Source organism: Cyprinodon tularosa, unplaced genomic scaffold, assembly GCF_016077235.1.
Source record: "Cyprinodon tularosa strain WSP-4 unplaced genomic scaffold, ASM1607723v1 ctg1050, whole genome shotgun sequence".
NCBI lineage: Eukaryota > Metazoa > Chordata > Actinopteri > Cyprinodontiformes > Cyprinodontidae > Cyprinodon > Cyprinodon tularosa.
The window spans coordinates 196,717-218,293 of NW_024037839.1; the positions used below are offsets into that span (position 1 = coordinate 196,717).

The 21,577-nt window shown below is 36.2% G+C and overlaps 1 protein-coding gene across 1 annotated transcript; it reads left to right on the forward strand.

The window, feature by feature from the left end:
- The first annotated feature begins 108 nt into the window (after nucleotides 1-108).
- LOC119783664 (GTPase IMAP family member 7-like) lies at nucleotides 109-18,142 on the forward strand. Its single transcript, XM_038285294.1, has 3 exons — nucleotides 109-232; nucleotides 15,180-15,907; nucleotides 18,131-18,142. The coding sequence occupies exons 1-3, from the start codon at nucleotides 109-111 to the stop codon at nucleotides 18,140-18,142; spliced, it is 864 nt and encodes a 287-aa protein (XP_038141222.1).
- The last annotated feature ends 3,435 nt before the right edge of the window (nucleotides 18,143-21,577 follow it).

A 21,577-nucleotide genomic window follows, 5' to 3' on the forward strand; every position in this document is an offset into this window, starting at 1 on the left:
TGTCCAGCCCGGACTGACTGAGGTCTGTTGGTGAGAAGGTCTAGCAGCCAATTGCAGAGGGGTGTATTGAATCCCAGCTTTTCCAGTTTGCCCATCAGATTCTGTAAGATGACGGTGTTGAAAGCTGAACTGAAGTCCAGGAACAGCATCCGCATGTGGGAATTCTTCTCCTCCAAGTGTGCCAGGCTGAGGTGGAGAGCAGCAGAGATGGTGTCCTTAGTGGAGCGGTTATGTCGGTAGGCAAACTGGGAGACGTTGAATGTCCGTGGAAGACTGTGGTTCTGCTGATGGCACAGTTTAAGTTGGCACGTGCTGTTCTCAGTGCCTCTAAGTTCCATGGTTTTAGAGATTTCCGAACATCTCCATTCATCCAGGGTCGTTGGTTGTCCTGGGTGGTAATGTTCTTCTTGATGTTGACATCCACAATGCATTTGTCAATGTAGGCTGACACAGTCATGATACATCAAAAACACACATTTAAATCAAATATATGCACACACATATTTATGGTTATGTTTTTATGAAAATTTTCTGATTTAAACTTACACCCAAACACCATAGAAATCCCAAAAACTATGAGCACAAATCCCCCTATATTTTCCATGGTCTCTCCCAGAACCTATTAATGGTGTCTGGACCCCGGGGAAGCATTTGCCCAAACACGCTGGAGAGAACACATGACTTCTTTTGCACTTACTCCCAACATACTTTACATTGACCCTTGCTAAAGTTTCTAAACGGCAACCCTTGCTTCCTGTAAACATCAATTCTCTTTTCCACAGACAACAATCCCAATTGTTAATGGAGAGCATCTTTGAGGAGCCCAGAACAAAAGGCCAAATGCCAACAAACAAAATACACAACAAATATTAATTTTAAAAACCTTGTGTGTATATTGTTCTTTATTTGCAAATCTATGCTTAAAGTGCAGTGCTTAATAAGGTGTTCTAGTACTAACCAGGCTGATTTTTATAAATATGCAAAGATCCCTTTAAAGTCTTACAAGCTATTTACATAAAAAAGCTATTTACATAAAAAAGTCCCAGTAATGAAGACCTCTTCAATACAAGGTCTTTTGTAAAAGAAAAAAAAAAGAAAAAAAACAAAACCATAATAGGGCAAAGTAATTTCGGTTCCGGTTTCAGTCCACAAAAGTGTCCATAAATAGAAAAGTAAATGTTTCCAATTTAAACCAGCTTGACTTTTAAGAATAGTTGAATGTTATATGAAAATGCAAGATACTTGAGTAGTTTAAAGCGGTTATTGGGATGTTCAGAGATAATAGACACTGTAGACATCACAGATGTGGCATAACTAAACAAGCCGTACATTATCTTGCTGGGGCATGCACATGTGGATACACAGTGGAATCAATGCTATTTCAAAGGTGTACAGATAACTACTTGTCATGACTTGTCTTCAACACAGAAAATGTGAGTGATGTATGCTGCTCTTGCAGTTGCATGTCCCTGCTGATCTATAAACTGACATAACCCCTTATCAAAGGTAATAGTCTCAGCTGATACTGTAGATTGAAATGTTTCTCTGCAAAACTTAAATAAAATATATTTAAGTGTTGGTAAAGTCATTTACTATCAGGAGCATTATTTAAAGTGCTATTGAATGAGTGATTGCCCCACTCACAAGAACTGGGAATAAGCCCCAAGAGTATAAGCGCCTTCAAAAAGCAGGGGCCTACACTTCATAATTGACTTTCTGCCCAACCTTTACACCACTGGTAGAAGCTGCAAAGCATAGACAGCACGGCAGAGGGCACAATATGGAGGTATTTATTTCCTTTTACTGAAAGAGCTATTGCAAATGTGAGGAAGAGGTGTTTCTTCCACGAATTGCAATATTTTGTTTGTTTTTAACTCAAAGCAGGATTCTAACTAAAATTGGACTACATTCTAATTAAAAGCATCTCAGGACCAAAACTTAGCCTAAGGTCTTCAGGCTAAGACTACAGTAAAATGGAAGAGAAATATTTGCTACATTTTTACTAAAACCATAATTACTATTGGCTGACATTTTTTTTAAATGCTGTCAAACTTTACACTTCTTAAATATCACATTTGTTTTGGAAATGTCTCTTAAATTATGTGTTTGATTAAAAATGGTGACAATTTACAAATTTAATTTACCATAAACCCCATGCCATCCACTGGTTTTATTTACGGCAGCAGTATTTTATTTTTATTTTTCAATTTATTATCAATAGCTTTCAACCAATGAAACGAGGTGCATGTTTACATTTAGTTTCTCACTGAACTCTGTAATTGACAGTACAGTCTGCTTGTATGAGTGGAAACACAGACTACCTAAATCTGTCTTGAATTAGTGACTTTAAGAAAGAGAGGGTAGATTTTGGGTGAACCCCATTTTGGCCTAAAATTTTGACCTAATTTGGGTCAGAATTAGACTCCAAGCATGGCTTTTCTGGGAGGGGTATTAAATACCTCTCAAATTTATGTCCATTCTTAAAAAAAATCATATTCCCTGGAAACTGCAAACAATGGCACAGCTCACCTGGAGAGAAAAAAAGAGAAGTTGACATTTTTACATATAAAGGAATTTAGACTAAACTGTTGGCCTGAGGTACCCATCACAAACTTTAACTACAGCTCCCAGCATGCCCTGCATCTGACATTACACCATAGACGAGAAAAGGTAATGGAAGCTACCAGCCAGTATCTATGGCTGTTTGTGAAACACTCTGCAAGCAAAGTAAAAGTGTAACATATATACATAAAAAAATATAAAACATAAATTTTATTACTTACATTTATATTATTCTATAAATCAAAAACTCGATATTGGTACTCATTCCTGCCTGAAATGCGCAAATAAGTAATTTCCACTGTACAATAGCTAAAAAGAATAAAAAAGCAACTCTTAGCATGATTATAGAATGCATTAATAATCTAATAGAAATGCCAGTGCTTTCAGCATCTCAGTTTGTTCTGACCAAAAACAGCCAAAGTGTTGGGATCTGGAGGTCTGTCCACTTTCTCCACCACGAGTACGAGATCTCCTGGAGCCGGAGCTGATTGCAACCACCTGTCACTCATCTGCTCATCAGGAGATCCGTATTTAAGGAGGCAGAGGTCTTCTCTCCAGTGCCAGAGTGTTTGCCAGTAACGGTTAGCAAGCCTGAGCCAACCAGCCTTTCTGAACCTCTGACTCCCTGAAAACCTGATCTGTTTTCTCCCCTCTGCTTCCTAGATTTAACCTACCTGAAACCCTGAAGAGTTTCTCTGCCAGTGATCTGCCTGTCAGTTCTCTGAAGAACTCTGGAGAATAATCCCTGTCTAGGATCTGCCTGTCCGCTCTCAGAAGAAACTGGAAGGAAAACTCAAATCTGTTATCTGCCAACACTAAAACCAAGCTCTGCCTCCGCCTAGCCCTCAGCCTGCCGACAGCCTCTGGACCCTCAAGGTTCCCCCCTCTGCTGCTCTGCTCAACTCCAGAACAGGTACAGCCCTGTACGCTCTCACCCTGCTAATTACCTGGACATCCACTAACTCCTCTGTCCCCCTCTGCAGTAAACCCACTCGTGACCAGTCCTGGATCTGATAACTCTGTGTGCATTTCTGAACCCACTCGTGACCAGACAAATTCCAAATTTCTGGATCTGTTCATTCATTGTGCTTAAACGTTTCAATAAATATTTTAACTTTTCTCCTGCCTCTGAGTGTTCTGCATGTGGGTTAGGCACCTTAAGCCAAACATGACACAAAGTGTCTCCTGGGAAAAATCCTGGCCAGATGCAATAATTTTCATCATGCATACTGCATATTAATCTGAGAAAGAGTGGAGGGAGGCCAATTTTAGCACTAACAGTTTAAAATCAACCAGATAACTACCGATGAGATGCAAAAATATCTTAATTAAAAGAGGTCTTATAGCAACCAGTTGTGGGGATTTTAATGATGCAAACTGCTCTTTTGGGACATAACAAAGGGCATCAATAAAAAACAAAAATCGCTGTTTAATCATGAGTCTGCCTCCCACGCTGTGATTGGTCTGTTCTGTTTTAGATCTGAGAGTAATCACTCTTAGCAGACTTACTTACTGTATTCCCTGTCTTTGTCAGTCTGTCTGGCCAAGCAAGTTACACAAACCAATGCTTTATAGAAAAATAACACTCAGAGACAGATATTTATAGGAGGCTAACATATAACAGGAGAGTTTAGCATTGCAGAAATATGACCTTTACTGTAGCCAATGTAGGAATCTCTCTCCATGGTAGCCCTGTAGCACTAGCCTTCTTACTTAGCATTCAGTAAGTGCTTGCTGCATCCTTTCTGGTTGTGTAGATGACTCCACATATTCAGCCTCTGATTGTAACTCACGATTAGAGATGTACAGTTGTATCATTGTGTATATATTTGCATCCACACCCATGTGTCTAACAACACCTAACAGCTTATTTGCTTAAAAGCAACAGAACCCTAAAAAATCTCATTCTGAATTAACTCAAAATGAGTGAAACTGAAGATAAATTCATCTGAGAAGGTCAATGCCATATTTCATCTCAATATTTAGAAGACAAGAATAATATGGGGCAGCAGATGTCTAAAGAAAAGGCAATTATTTCTGAGATAAGACTTAAAGCTCTATTTATTTATGGACTCACTTTTTAACATGAATGTTAAAATGGCCCACTATAATGATCGTGGCATTCTACACAGACTAAATCACACACTGTAAGTTGTCTGAGAACTAATAAAAAGAGTCTGGTTGAAAATACAAAACAAATAAATAGTGTTCTAGTTCTTTGCAATTTTAATAAGCAATAAGAATAAAAATAAAGATTAGAAATGTGTAACTATAGATATAATTCAGTCTAGGATTAAACAACAAATCTTATTAGAGAGTTGCTACTCATTTTTTTAGTAATGTGAAAATGTAAAAAAAACGGAAGGACTGTTCTATACTAGCACAATATTCATTTTGTAACCAGGTTTCTCTGTTACAAAATGTATCACTCTGATTATAATACACAAGACATTCACAAGCAAGATCTTAAAGAGAGTCATCTTGTGTTTGATAGACAGATTGGTAGCTATTCAGTTTCTGTTCTTACAAGAATTTCATGTTTTCCACATTTGAGATATTTCTTTTATGCATTTTAATGTGGGAAAGACACTGTCTCAAAGGGATCATGGTGGTAAACAGCACAGAAACTACAGAGAACTGTGATAAGATTTTGCTTACAGTAAATTCCAGCGACAAATTCAACAGATTCAGATGTTGTTGCCTGCTTGACAAAGGGGGAACAAGATTGGAGAGTAGCACCACCTAACAGTTATGATGAAAAAAGGATGTAAAAAATGACAGGCTAAAATCAACAGCTTCTTTTTATTTATATGATTTTTTTCCTTCATTGAAGTTTGATTCAAATAGTGCTATGCTGTCTATTATTGGAATTAAAAATGTATTTTCCGCACAGTGAACTTTTTTCAGTACTTTAATTAGTATCTTAGCACCTCTATTTCCGCAAAAATAAAAAATAAAAACTTTCTTTGGTTAATATCTGTCTTGGGACAAAGGTATTCAACTATGTAATCCAGACAAATAAAGGAGATGGATGGCAAATCACTCAGTCGTCATTTTATTAAAAGCACACCTTTAACTTTTGGCCACTCTGGGCGCTAGACCTGTAACTTTGAAATCTAGCAATCCTTGCGGCCACAAGCACTGTATCGCTGTAGCAAAAGTTGACAAACAGTCAGCCGCAAGCCTCCCGTGTCTTTTGATTGGACACTGAACTAGGCATGTAGGTTCGGCTCGGAGGGCGTGAGAAACGTTGCAGCTCTCTAGAGAGCACCGCCAGGGCAGACCAGGCCTCATGGGGTGCAGTACCAGCGGTGGAGCTCGCGCATCTTAGTAAGCTTTTGTTTGTAGCCTCCTAACATTCCCTGTCCGTATTTTGCTTTTACTAAACATAAAAAATAATAGCCAAGATATATGACTGCATACTTGGAGCAAAGTATTAACTTACCAGTATAATAATAAATTTAAGAATCAATTTAAGAACCCTTAGACAGCTTATAGCCTTGCAGCACTGGGGCCTGAATGAATGCTTTTGTTAGTATAATTAACACTCATAAATCAATATCTGTCAAAGAGCCTGTAATTACCCTTATACGTTTTTGCTGCCAAAGCATAATTTAGTTGGTTGCCTACATCTAAACTAACAGCTTTGTCTTCCACAAGATATCAGTGGATGATGTCTCCATTGCTTGACTTGACTTTATTAAATCATGGCGGCATCAAGAGAAAGGAACCTGTGTTTTCATGGCCTTCAACCTTTTAAAATATGTGTGTTTAAGTTTTCAGTATTTCAACTATATGCGATGAATAAATCGAACCCCTATCACTACTAGAGGGAAACAAAGACTGTAATGTTTTTTGCTTCCTTCAGTTGATCATATAATATGCTGACTTTAATAGAACAATTATGTAAAGTGAAGGATCTTCCCACAAGCTTTAATTTGGTAGCTACTTGACTGATTCAGTGATGCATTTCTAAACAGTCAAATAAACAAAGAAGGGGACTTAAAGCTTCTGTCTTAATTTATCCAAAAGGCATTTATCTGTCTTACAAGTTCACTGACAATCAGCAGTCCTCGCTGGTTCCACAGATGTGCTCATTCCAGGTGAACACCTGTTTCTTGACAGCTGGTTAGAAGAACTATTTTTCCTTTAGTCAGCAACATTAATAGTATACAGCTGAACCATAAAGACAAAATCTAGATGCATAACCAAAGTCTTTGAGCTGCATATTGTCAGGCGCAGATTTACAGTCTTATTGTAAAATTGTCTACCAGTATGTTAGTGAGCTCAATTTCCAACATTAAAGCTTTTGATACTGAACAAGTGACATCTGAGAACAGCTGTTGAAACACATTTAGGAGAATTTCATGTACTAAGGAATAATGTTGTATTCCAGACCACAGCAACAGAGACCGAGGAGTGACAAGACCTCTGTCTTGTCTTGGTGGTCTCAGTACTCCTCTCAGTACTTATATTTGTCTTCTATATATAACATTTCTGACATAGTATGGTTATGTTGAGTCCTTGTGTCCTTCCCTCCACAGATGTCCTTTCACTTTCAGTTTCATTTTACAGTAAAACGGGTCCTATTCAAATAAGCCCATGTGACTAAGATAAACATGGTTACTATGCTCACATATCAAGCAAAACATCTTGAGGAAAACACCCATGTAATTATTAACTGTAAGATGATTTAAATAATTTTCTGAATGCTGAGGACAGAAGCCTTATTGCCTCTGGAACCACAGACTGCTTAGTAATATATTGAGAACACAAATGAACCCTTCTTATAACTTAAATACTGAATCAACAGACTTCAATAGTCAGATTTGCCCTTGGTGTTTAGAGATATACTCGTGCATTTAGTCAGGGAGGTGCACAGTTAGACACTAGATGGTGCTAGAGCACGTACTCTTTTACCTTTTACCCTCAGGACATAAAAAATGTCATAAAACTTTTTTTTCCTTTTTTTGTTTTAGTCTTTGGCCAAAAATACTAAGCCTATCAAACCAAAAGTCTAGATTTTTGTAATTTTACTCCGTGAGACATGTAGCACCAACTCAATAAAGCATTGCCCTGGTGAAGGGCCAACTAACCGTCCAGGTAACCAAATGAGTATTTACCTCCTTGACCAACTGGCCTCTACCAGGCCCCAAGGAACAGTTTAAAATGCAACTATTTGTTTGAATTAGAAAAAAAAAATATTTAAAGTATCTCATAGAGTTAATTATTGATTTACTGTTTTTACAGCATAGGCATGAATCAAATAGATGTCATCATGACCTCTATTTATGGAAGATATTTATGAGTGCAAGCAATAAGGCAATCATGACCAATGCCCCCCGCTCTGAGGCTCTTAGATAATCATATAAACTCGAAAACATCTAGATTTTACTACATTTTCAGAAGAAGAAAGACTGTTGAAAAATCAAGACACATAATAAGACTTACGATAGCAGTGACATGTAAACTAGAAGCAACTAAGTTGTACAGTCTAATCTGTTCCCTGGACCTGATAACTCTGAAGAGTAAGTTCATATAAATCATGGTTTTTTTTTTCATCTTTTTTGTACTCTTCCCTTTAATTTTGTTCTTTTTTCACATACATAAAAAAAGGGAAAAAAATACTAATCTAGTCAATTGTTGTTTATAAATTAGTGGATTTAAAATTGTTATTCTTTTTATTGACACCAATGTGGTATTTCCACCTCTGGACTGCGGGAGATCGTTTAACATCGGCATCAGACAATGTTTGGCTGTTGGTGGCTTCATGCGATGTATAAAGTTTCCTTTTTCTAACCTGAGCACCTGCCCTCAAAAATGTCTGTTCATGCCACTGCATATGGTCATCAGGCTGGTCGCTGAATGCCATGCACAAGCCCATAGAAGAGCTGTACATGTTTTCAGTTCAGGGGCAGTGATCAACATAACAAGTGGACATGCAGAAAAAAAGAAGAAGAAGAATTTATTATTATTGAAGAATAGTAGATGTGTTTATGCCAGCTACACAGAAATATACTGTGGAGTAAAATTGACGGTTAACCTGCTGCACACAGAGAGCCGTGACAATGGGGAAACCAGGACCCCTGTGAAGCTCATATGGACCTTTTTGTTTTTAATACTGTATATTAAAAAAACAGATATGATAAAAATGCTTTATTTTAGCAGTAAATATAAAAAAACCATAACCTGTTAATGCCTACTGTTACAAATATGCAGAATGTATGTTCCCTAGGTGGAAGTTTGCACAAAAATGGATTGCTAAAAGTACAAAAATTACATATAAATCTGGCATCAAGGAGTAGACCTTTAGAAAAGCCAGGTTTATATTACATTTTTAAAGCCTATTTGAGCTTAATGTCAGCAATCTACTTGTAAACTATAAAGCTCCACTATAAACACAGTTTTCACCTCTAGGATCAACTTAGTAACAAGTTTATTTGATAATATTAATAACAGGTCAAACATATAACCTCATTAAGTCTGTTTTACATAAAGATAATCATAACTTGTAAACAAAGCCCCGCATGACATGATCAATGCCACCGGACAAAAGTGACTAGAATGGAGCAGAGAGCCTGAAAAGGGGGAAAACTCATTGAACTCCTGATGAGGATCCCTGCTGTATTTCTTTTCAGCATATTTATGCTTTTATTACAGCTTCAAAACCATTGATTCTAAATTAGCAGGAACTGCAGATTTGTGAATTTACAGCTGTTGGTTGTGTTTATTTGTTTTTTTTTTTGTTTTTTAAGTATGATAAATTTTAATCTCAGCCGATGATGTCACCATCTAGCCAGATGTTAGTGCTGTGCCTGTTTATATATAAAGTGACTCTATAACATAATATGGCATATCTGCGCTGGCATTGAATATAACAGTGGGCATGTTCACCTTATTTAGTAGGCGGAATTCATTTTTTACTATTTTTAGTAGTTGCTCAGCCACACAGATTATTCCCTTTGGATCTGCAGTTACCCAGTTTCATACCATTTCCTGTAAAGATCTTACTATCGGGACTTCAGAATAACAGCACACGTCAAACATATCAATATAGACTGCTGCTAAATTGTTCTCTATGCAAAATATTTGAATCAGATTGAGAATCAAAGAGTCCATCCAGAGCTGCATCTGGATGATGGATTTTGGCAGTACCTCCTTGTATCTAGTCGAGCAGAGACCAACAGAGCTGGGAAGAGACAGCAGCTGGCTGGGGTTTGTGACAGAGGAATAGCAGGATGCTCAACATTATTAGGGCTAAATTAAAACGTCTTTTTTGAAAGCCTACCAAAAAACTTTTATGAACATTTTTTTTAGCCTTTCAGCCTCTGCTCTCTCTCTGCGCAGTGCCGCTGTTTGACAACACCTCAGTTCTGCCAAGCAGCTCTCACCTCGGGGTACTGCCGGCGGTCTCACCGCTCTTGCCCACGTGGTTTGCATGATACTATATAAATCCACCATTGCTGCTGCGGACAGCAAATTCCATGTCAATGCTCCTTAAGATACCTGAACTGTTTAGAGCCGACTGAAGCCAGGGTTACACCACGAAAACTTCAACGGTACACAAGGAGAAGGTTAGTATGTGTTTTTTTTTCTTTCTTTTTTTCAAAAGAGCAAGCTAGAGATGGAGATGTCATGAGGCATAAAGTCCTCCTGCACTGGCAGTGGTGCAAAACAAACAACGTGGAAGTATATATATATACATATATATATATATATATATATATATATATATATATATATATATATATATATATATATATATATATATATATATATATATATATATATATGTGTGTGTGTGTGTGTGTGTGTGTGTGTGTGTGTGTGTGTGTAAATTCATTAAACACAATATGTCCTTGCTGAAATACAATCATTCAGGTTCAACAAACTCCTTACCCAACTAGAGCAATTGCAGACTTATAAAAAATAATAAAGTTGTATCTCAGATTAAAGATAAGATTACATCAATAAACAAAGAGCAAACTCAAAATTATGAATCTTGATTATATCAATTTATAAACAATTTCAGTGTAATATATTTGCTTTGGAACAATAAATGTAAAATATCACTCAAGTAAATGTTAAATTTACTTGAGGGCAATAATAAAAGTCTGACTTGCCTGATTACATATTTCTCAAAAAGTTTAAATTCTATCGCTTTTCATGGCTGATTCAGGATCAACTACTGTAACAATTTTTTTCATACAAACATGTTAATCAGGATATTTTATTGGATCAACTCACAAAAAAATATACAAAGAGGAGGGGTTTATGCCAAACCTAACTGAATGATTGTTCTGATCCAATCATCCAAATCAGGGCAAGCTGACCTGTCGGTGCAGGTGTGTAGAGGAAGTAGCAGCACTGGGCAGCATAGAATTCTGAGGGATGTTAGTTTCCCCTTGCTCTCTCATTCTGCAATCAAGCAACAGCATGGGTTGACGAGTCTGTAGTGTCAAAAATGCCCCAACCCATCTTGGGACCTGGAAGAGATCCATTGTTGATACTAAAAACAATGAATATCAACACATCTCTGGATTTGCTCTTTTTTTCCAGCAAATATAGAAATGCTATGTTTTCTGAGCTAGTATTAGGAAATGGTGACAACCGCTGCACATGTCAGAGTATTTTTATTGGATAAAAGCCAGGTGCAAGTAAATGCACATAATAAATTTAAAGATTTTATTTGTTTTTAATCTTTAAATGGCCTCTCCTTGCCCTTTATCCCTGAGCCTTATACAGCCCAATGCATTTTCTGATCTTGATATCACTTACTTTCTCTTTCTCTTATCATTTGGTGAACCCAGGTGATGACTGTGTATGAAAATCCCAGTAAATCACCAGGTCTAAGAAACGTTTTCTAGTAGCAGCTTGTCTGGTATCAACAATCACATCATGGAATACTTCCTATAATATTATACTATAATATACCAATATCAGACATTCAAATATTTTGTTAATTATATATTTATATGCAATAAGTCAGCCTTTGATTAGAAGGTAATATGAACATTTGCTGCACTTCTTATAACATTTATCTCAAAGGACCAAATGTTAAACACACCCTGTCATTAAATTTTATGTCTTGAGAATGGCCCATGTTGTGTAACAAGTATTATAGTCAAAAGTCAACCAACTTTCTGTCAGACTGTATTAAAGGATAGACAATACACCTGAGTAAGTGACTTTCTTTAGGGACCTCAAAGCAAGAATTTACTGTATTTGACAGCATGGACGGTAAGGCATTACATTTACTTAAATTAAAAGTTAGAATTTTAACAATCTGAAATATGTTGTTTTCTTGCACTTTAATTTTAGCTATTATAGGCATCTTAATTTATTGTGGGCAATTTCATTTTTCATTTGCACTAAAAAAAAACATACTAAAATGATATAATTCCAATGCAACCAACTAATGAATGAGCTCAGAATACTATTCCATTTTTACTGTTCGTTTTAGATTATGATCATCAAGAAAGCTCAAAAACTTCAGATTTTATGTTCAAATTAGATAATTAACTTGTACTCTTACTGGATTTAGGCAGGAAGGATGAACAAGGTTTTCGGTTTGTAGATTTCTTTTTTAAATGCAACATGGTCATGGATGTAATTAACTGGAATTGTGAGAGGGTGAAATTATATTTCAAGAAATTTCTATTAATTACCACAAATTAAAGACTAAGAAGAAAAGCAAAGCAATTAACATTTATGCAGAAAGGTATAAGTGATAATCATTTTATCATACTTATACTTAAGTACATTGAATCTCATGATTAAACGTACTGAAATAGGCCCATCTGGTAATCAGAATTATTCATTATACTTATTTACACAATTAAGTTTCTTTCAAGTCTGTTAAGAAATATCTAATAATTGTTTTATATAGCAGTGTTTTTAATTAGGTTTGCATATTATTAGGTCATTTATTTTTTTTTATAACATTTTTCTTTATTTTCAGAATTTAAACAGGACCTATGGGGAAACTGATTTATGGATAACTTTTTGTAGCCTGGGTGCCATTCAGAACTTAGTCCCGCCCACAACGTTTGAGGTCGGGAAGTTCGGTCTGGCTTTGCTCAGTGGTAGCGCGAGAATGCTCGCAAAATATCTGGCGGGCCAATCAAATTGTCAGGGTGGGCTTTATAAAATGATGTACAGATGATCAACAGTAACATAATCAACCACGTCACCAAACCGCGCTTCGGTGACAACAACAATGGCTGCCACTGGAGAGTTGAGGTGTGTAGATTCTGCTATTAGGTCTGTTCTAGAAGATATTGACAGCAAATAAATTTTAAAAGAGGAACAGAGAAACGCGATCAAGGCTCATCTCTTTATTCTAGGCGTGCAACTGCACGCTTTGATTTTTGTTGACAACAACTATGCCTCACTTAACATACGTCACGCACTCCGTTGCTCTTATTGGTTGTAGGTCTATCCAATTTAGTGCAGAGGCATTTTTTTTCCTGGTTCGTTCGAAACACGCCCCATAATCACAGCTCTATGGAGCAGTATCAGACTCATATTCTGACTAGAATTGAGTAGGACTACGTCAGGCTAAACTTTTTGTGGGCTGGCATGAAAACGAAAAGCTATTTCTACTTAGGTTTTTCTTAAATTCTGTTACATAATTAGCAGTCCTGAAGAAGAAAATAAAAATGTAGCTTGGATTCTCTATAACATTTTCCTACATAACCAACTTTTAGTTTCACTTTAGGATTTGACCTTTGGGTCAGGTGACACCTTTTAACTTGTAGTTAAACAGAAATGTGATAGGTAACAGTATAACTTAACCTCTTAACATCCACCTAATTTTGGGTAATCCTAGCATATTTTGCATACTCAAATAAAAAAGCAAATAACTTACCGTTCGTTCATCCTGTACTCTGAACTGCTGCTAGCTTCACTCACATGCCTGGAAGATGTCTAGTGCTACTACCACAGATGATCTCGCTCTAAATGGAATTTAACGATTCAGATTAGCTAGCCGAACGAATAGAAGGGGTAGAGTGTAGCCGCCTGTGACCCGGGCTTCCTGTTACGACTCCAGTGCGCATGCGCGGATGACGTCGTACACACAACGCTTTGTTTTAAAAAAATATAAATTTAAAAATTATGTCTGGGGTACAGTGATTGGCCTACATGTTATGAATGCTGCCGTACCATAAAGAATAAATTATGAACGGTTGAGTTTGTGCCTTCAAGTCGTTGCCCATAGGAAGACGTTACCTCGATATAACCTAACCGAATATCTTCAGAACAGCTCAAAATGACACAAAACTCATATGGGTGTGTAGAACGTGATGTAATAACATAAAATCAAGGGCACAATAAAAAAAAAAAAAACGGCCTTCTCCTTTAAGGTCCACCAGGTCGCGGGAACCCGGTGGGTTTTTAGAGGTTAAAAACAGGTGTTTACATGTTTACGACCATGCTGCACAGTCAAGGAAACTTGGACATTTTCAAAAACTTCTGAAAAAAGCAATCCCACATGCAAATGAGTTGAAGAGTGTTTAGAATATGACTGCTGTGAAAAATAAATAACATATATGGTTTTATTTATTCACATCTTCCCTTATTTTATTTCTCTTCTCCAATACAATAACTCTCAAAGAACAATGATTACAGCTCCCCTATAACAGCTTCAATTCAAACACACCTACTAAGCCTGTAGCTCCTAAATGTTCCTTAGGTTAATCAGGGATCCATAGATCATCTTTTTAACAATCTCATTGTAAACATCCATGAGAAGAATGTAAAACTAAACTTTGAAGCCTCGACTATAATTATGTCTCATATCATATAATACACAGTGCTTCAATGTTTTCTTTTTTAAATCCATGTATCTTCTCTGTTTCTATTAATAGGTTCTCCGACTTCTTGTTGTGGGTTGAAAGGCCAGAAATGTAGGTATATTTTTCTAGTTTAAAAGCGAATAACTAGTTGGTTTGATAACTTCTATCTGTTTAATGACAAGGATTTTGGTAAACCCTAACATTTCCCCATTACAAATAAGGTGCTCATAAAGGCTATGTATTGCTACTTATGTTTTAATACATTCTCTGTCGCTAAGATCCTATATATTTGAATGAATATACAAAAACACCTGGATGTAAACTATTTCCCCTAAGGTTACCACTGCGTTTACCAGATTGGTGCCTTGTAAGTAATTTTCCTTGTTACAACATTGATGTATGAACTATCTGTAGATACTGGAAAAGCACATAGTGAGTATGTTATAGATGTTTCCCCATCAAATGGCCCATAAGTAGTTGGAAACTAAGCTGTGTGTATAGCAGCCTTCCTTTGTTTTATAGAGCATAGAAAATGTTATCATGTTTGCTGCTTAACTGGTTCATGTGCTTACTTTAGAAACAGTATTAGACAGTAAATGTCATGCGATTTTTGCAAGTAAAGAAATGGTGAATTTACACATGATTATTCTGGTAAGTTGACTGATAACTGAGATTGTCAGTTTCTTAGTGGAGAAAAGTAATTTTTCTACACCCTGTTTATTGTCTCCTTTAGTTACATTAGTTGTTAAAGAAATGTGGTGCGACTAGAGACAACCAAACAGTGATATTTTTCCTTTCTCTGAATAAATTGTCTCTTAGTACCAAAAAGAAGAATTGTCATCGTTGGACAAGCTGGAGTTGGAAAAAGTAGCCTTGGAAACAAGATATTTAAAGGGGATAAGTTCACAGTCAGCCATGATCCAGACTCTGGGAGGAGAATCTGTGAAACAAAGACCAAATGTATTGGTGGAAAAGAAATCACTTTGATCGATTTGCCCGGTATATGTGATCCAGAAAAAAATGAAAAAGAACTGAAACCAGCGCTGTTTAAGTGTATCACAGAGTGTTCACCTGGACCTCATGTTTTCCTCATTGTGCTCAACATAGAGGAGTATATAGAGAAAGGCAAAGATGTCATCAGCAAACTGCATGAATACCTCTCTGAGGATGTGTTTAAGTATGCTATTGTTGTCTTTACTCATGGCAATAGTCTCCCTAAAAGTCAACGAGTCAAAGATTTTGTGAAGACCAATACATATCTCAATGACTTAGTTGAAAAGTGTGGAAATCGATGCCACGTTGTTGATAATAAACACTGGAGTAAGCGATCAAAGTATAGATATAGAAGCAACAAGTATCAGGTGAAGAAACTACTTGAGTCGATAGAGATGACTGTGGAGACAAATGGTGGAAGCTGCTATACCAATGACATGCTACAAGAAATAGAGAAAAACATTGAACAGGAAGAGAAACAAATCAAAGAATCCTCAAGAAAATTAACAGAGGAAAAGATCAGAAAGGCTGCTAAAGACAAGGTGCATGAAGATGTATGTAACAAAGGATCAGATGTTACTGCAAGGGATCTATTAGGAGTTATTTTCGGTGCCAAATTTATCTCTGTATTATTTTCATTGCGATCAAAAGCTTCAAAGTTCCTTACAGTGGCAGTCAACACTTTGAGTGGATCAGCAGCCAAAGCTATAGAAACAGTAACAAAAGCAGCAGTAGACACGGCAGGGGTAGCAGCAAAAGAAGACACAACACTAGGATCAGGAAAACCAACAGAGGTAAAAAAGGAGACAAGAAAAGAAGAGGGAAAAGGATTAGAAGTAACAGGAGTTTTACTGGGAGCAGCTGCATCAATAGCAGGAATAAGTCCAGCTGCAGTAACTGCAACTAAAGTAGTAGTAGGAGCGCTTGGGAATCTGCTTTGGTCATATGAAGGAGCAGAATAAAACAGAAACACCATGGGAAGCGGCAGGGAAGGCAATTGAATCTTTGACCTCTTCAGGAGGTACTTTATTAGAGACATCGCAGAATTTAATGTCGAATCTAGTCAACACAGTGTCTAAATCCCTGACCAAGGACACTTGAAAGATCAAAATGTATATGTATATAACAATTATATGGTTCTATACTTTGAGTAGAAATTTAGCTATTTTGTGTTTTTGTATATGGTGTTTATCTCAATAACATTTAAAATTAGACCCCAAATAATCAGTGCTCTAAATAGTTACTTCTATTTATGAATGAGGTTTGATTGTTCCATGAAAAATAAAGCAAACCATTATCTCTGCAGAAGATTAGGCTTATCTTAAGCACAACAGACATAACATCACTCCAATATGTTTTTTGTTGACTTCTTTTAACAAAGAATATGTCCTCATTAGCTTTCTTTAGAAACAACTAATATCAGATGTGCAGAGCTGTGGATTTCTTAAATATTATTTTATTTATTAAAAAATAACAGAACATCAAAAAGCAAAACATTTGAAGGGGTTGAAATCCCTGTATGTAAACTTATGAAAAGTAAAAAAAAAAAAAGAAAGAAAATAATGTTTGACTCTAATTTTGGTATTTTATATTGAGAAATATGTTTGTTTTTTTAATAAGTTTTATTGTACGGACTTAAGTAAGTTTATGTTGCTCAAGTTTTAAAAACAAAGTTGTTTTTTTATGCATTTAATAACTATTTTTAATTGTTTGTTTTCTCTATTGATAAAACTTTAAACAAATTCAACAGACACAAAGTTGGATTTAATATTCACTCAAGTTGGGATTCTTTCCCACTGTTTCTAGTTCTGCAAAATATAGTCCAGGTAAGGGAGACAACTGCACTAAAGCCTGCAGAAGATTAGAAATTCCAGTTAAGTTCACTCCTTCTAATTTTAAAACTGTCAATGGTCTCTTTAGCCCATTGTTGGTTAAGATTTGGTGTTGCTTTATATTTTCTTTTGTCCAAAATCAGGTGCATGGTTCTACTGCGGTAAAATGGAGGCAGTATGTTGTATCACTCCATCAGACAAGAGAGATGATTATATTAGCTGTAAAATGCAACAATAAAAAGTTGTTTTGGCTTTAAAACAAGTACTTTAGCCTCTATGCTGTTTGTACTTTCAGTTTTCACAATGAGTTATTATAAAGTGAAGAAAGCAAATGAATGTTACAGTAATTGTAGAATATTCAGAAATGTGAAAAACAAATAAATAAAGTCATGCAATCAAATAAGAGTCATAAAAAGCTGTATGTATGTGTTGACGTAGATTTAAAGGAGTTAGCATACATTTATCATGTTCTGATTTGTTTTTTGTCAACATGGGTAACAGTTTTTACTTACCGGTCTTCTGTGATGTGTGGATAAAAAATATACCTGGTTTATAAGCACATCAAATTTGTTAATATCTGATATGATGAATGCACTATACTACTTAACAGCAGAACTTATCATGACCTGGATGACTGAAAATCTTCTCCAGCATACCCATACTATTGTTATCTGAGTTTGGTTTTTGGCCAATTAAATCATGAAGAGATTGCTCAAGCAATATTTTTGAGTGAATTCCAAGACAGGATTACATATACTTAGACGCTGAGAGCAATCTTCCTTCCGTGTTCAGTGATGGCTTTTCTCTTTTAATAAAGATGTTGTTTTTTTACCCCTCTTTCAACCATCTGTCCAAGATCTAAACATCATGTTCATCAAAGTTGTGGCCCTTCTTTTTGAGGTCTAAGTATACAGCTGGATTATTCTTCTTCCTCCTGTGCTGCAGCCCATTGTGTAATCTGTGTTTGGTTTGATGCCTACAACACTAAAACCTAAGTGAAAACATAAAAAAATTAATAAAGGCATTTTTGGAACAGAAACACAAATGAGGCAAAAAATCTAGCACCCTAAGCTTACGACAGGTATCAGGGGTTGACGTTAAGGATTTTTACCACTTGCCAGAAGGCTTTCACATTTCATTAGCCCAGAAACAATTTTTACTTGCCCAGTATAATGTTTGATAAATATAGTTCCTAATATTTATTTTTGTATGTATATCAATGAAACATGTTTGTTTTTTAAATGTTTTTTTGTAATTCAGTATTTTTTAAGTTTACAGGTTCCTAGTGTGTATATGCATGCGTCAGATAATGAACTCAAGCCTACATTACCGTGTTAACATGCTTTTCAATCCTTCCAGCACATTCTCTTCAAACTAAACTTTGCTTTAAACTGTTGTGTGCTTGGGAAAATATAAATTGTAATGTTAAAAATCTAAAAAAAAAAACTTGACAGGTTTAAAACTTACACTACTACTACTGACCAATTTAACATGTTTAGCTCTATAACAGATGAACCACTCCAATGTCTAAGAGAAAAAAATTTAATGAACATTTTTTAATGTATGACCACTGTACAGAAGACTGCCATATGATAGAAATATTTACACTGTGCGCATATAATTATTATTATTATTTTCCTAATCCCTGACTGATTATTTTTAATCTAGCGTGTATTATAGTATAGATTAAATTCATCATCCAGCTGCTACTCTGCAGAATTCTCTCCCCAAGAGCTGAATCACGCCATCTAGCGGAAAATCACGCGGCTTTTTTCAAATCACGCGAGAATTTGCACAAAACAACAAAGATGGCGCCAGCAATGCTTGTGGGTCGTTTTAAGCGAATGTCAGTGATTTTAAAGTAATTTTGAGTGCTAAATAATTTTTTTGGCGATCATTGCACTTGCCCGGCGGGCACATGGAGTGAAATTTGTACTCTTCCGACAATAAAAAGTACTTGCCCCAGGCGATCGGGCCATGGTTAACATCGATATATAGCAGCAGTTCATCTAAGGCATTTTTTTTTTTTTATATTGAAATTTTTATTTGGAAAGGCAGGTTACAATTACTTTGTACATTCAAACTTCCACCACAGTGGAAATATGGAAAAGAACAACATAAGCCGATCAGGCTCTGGCATACTGGCATACAGCACAGATAAAAGGTAAAAAATATGTAAAGTTTTTACAATATAACAGATCTAATGGATCTCCGCAAACAAATAATTAGTAATATATGACTAAATTGTAGACTATATAGCTAAAAAGTTGATAAAACAGTTTCTAATATATGATTACAGAGCATGACAATTCACTAGAAGTAGAGCATGCATGATCAAGCTTTACTATAGCAGAAATACCTAATCAACTATTGATTCCTTTACTATTAAATCCCTATCTCTTTATAATGGCATATACATTCTAGTGTAAAAATCTAATATTTACAGCAAGTTCTTACTGACTGGGCACTTTAGATATATCCAGCCTAAAAATAATTTAAAAAATTAATCATAAGTTTTTAAGTTTAAGTTTTGATTTTTAAAGCAGCGAACATGATTTTTATGATTTATATGCAGCATTCCAACAAGACTGAGAGACCGAGCCAGCCAAGCATAAGGACACAGTGGTGATTGTCAAAAAAATGGGTTTTATTTCCCCAAAGTAACAATAATCCAAACAAAAATGTCAGGGCCCTTAAAAGAGGGCATTTTAGTAAAACAGACATGAAATTAGACCCTTGACCTGTGAGAAATTCACGAGGAAACCCCACTCTTAAAAAGAACTGTATCAGAGAGAAGGCTATAACTTTTGCCTTCATTGTCTTCAGAGGAAAGACTTCAGGGTATCTGGTTGCGTAATCTGTGATCACCAACATATATCGATAGCCTGAACGGCTCTTTTCCAGGGGGCCGACAATGTCCATTCCGAGACGTTCGAAAAGGCGTGCCTATCACAGGCAGGGGCTGAAGTGGAACTTTAGAAGGGCCTTTAATTGAAGTTTTTTGACACTGGGGGCAGCTCTTACAGAATTTTGCAACATCTGAATGCAGGCCAGGCCAGTGAAAATAATGTTGATTACGACTAGAGGTCTTGTATTTCCCTAGGTGGCTAGCCCAGGTAATTGAATAGCCCAGATTTAGTACAACCTCTCGGGCCTCTTGAGGGACCACTAGGCGTTTAGCCTGACCACACTAATGGTAAAGTATGCCATTCTGTAAAAAATACCCCTCTTTGCTGTTGGCAACTCACCCAAGCTCACCCTCAGAATTCCTCTGCTTAGCTCGGAACAAAGCCGAAAGGCAAAAACAAAAAAGCAACAAGGTTAAACCTCAGAGAGACAAAGACTCAGCTTGGCTAGAGTACCCAAAACTGGCAAACACTCTGGCGTCAAGGTAGTGGCAGTGCCCTCACATAATGAGCCAACCAGCCGCAGGTGTGTGGAAGGGCAGGGCACCACCTGGTGGTGGAGGGAGGAAACACAAACAAAACACAACCCACACAAACTGGATTCCTAACACATATATTTCAATGGATATATATATATATATATATATATATATATATATATATATATATATATATATATATATATATATATATATACATATATATACATATAATACATACATATATATACATATAATACATATATATATATATACATATATATACATATAATACATATATATACATATGCATATATATACATATGCATATATATACATATGCATATATATACATATACATATATATACATATATATATATATACATATACATATATATATACATATATACATATATATACATATACATATATACATATATACATATATATACATATACTGTCATGGTCTTAGTTCTGCTGTTCTTTACTTTGCTCCTTGTTTTCTAGATTTATTGGTTTAATTCCAGTTTTGTTGTATTTCTAGATTTATATTAGTTCTCATGTTTTCCTGTTGTCCCCTTTTGCCCTCTTGTGTGTGTGTATGTTCCTTTCCCCTTGGCTCCCTCGTTGTCTCCTCTCACACCTGTTCCTTGTCTGCTCGTTAGCCCTCCCTTTGTCTCTCTCTCCTATATATGCTCTCCCTCTGCTCTCACTCTTTGTTGGTTCCTTGTCTTTGCTGTCCTCCCGTGCTGTTGTCCACGTTCCTCGTCTCTCCCTGGCTTCTCGTGTTTGGTTTTCCCCAGATGTCTCCTCTGTTCTGGTTTGCCTTTTTATTATTAGTTGCATTTTTGGATCCCTGCCTTTGTTTACTGTTTTGCCCCATTAAAACTCCCAAGAGTTGTCCTCAGCCTCTGCCTCTGCATTTGGGTCCAAACCACAACTAAACCCTGACAAAAGGAACCAACCACAATGGACCCAGCAGAGCCCAGTCTGGACACCCTGAGGG

Excerpts from the sequence above, each read along its gene's own strand:
- LOC119783664 (XM_038285294.1), top strand. The coding sequence starts at position 109 with ATGACGGTGTTGAAAGCTGAACTGAAGTCCAGGAACAGCATCCGCATG. Across the intron at positions 233-15,179 it reads GTCCTTAGTGGAGCGGTTAT|TACCAAAAAGAAGAATTGTC; the intron begins GTCGGTAGGCAA and ends ATTGTCTCTTAG.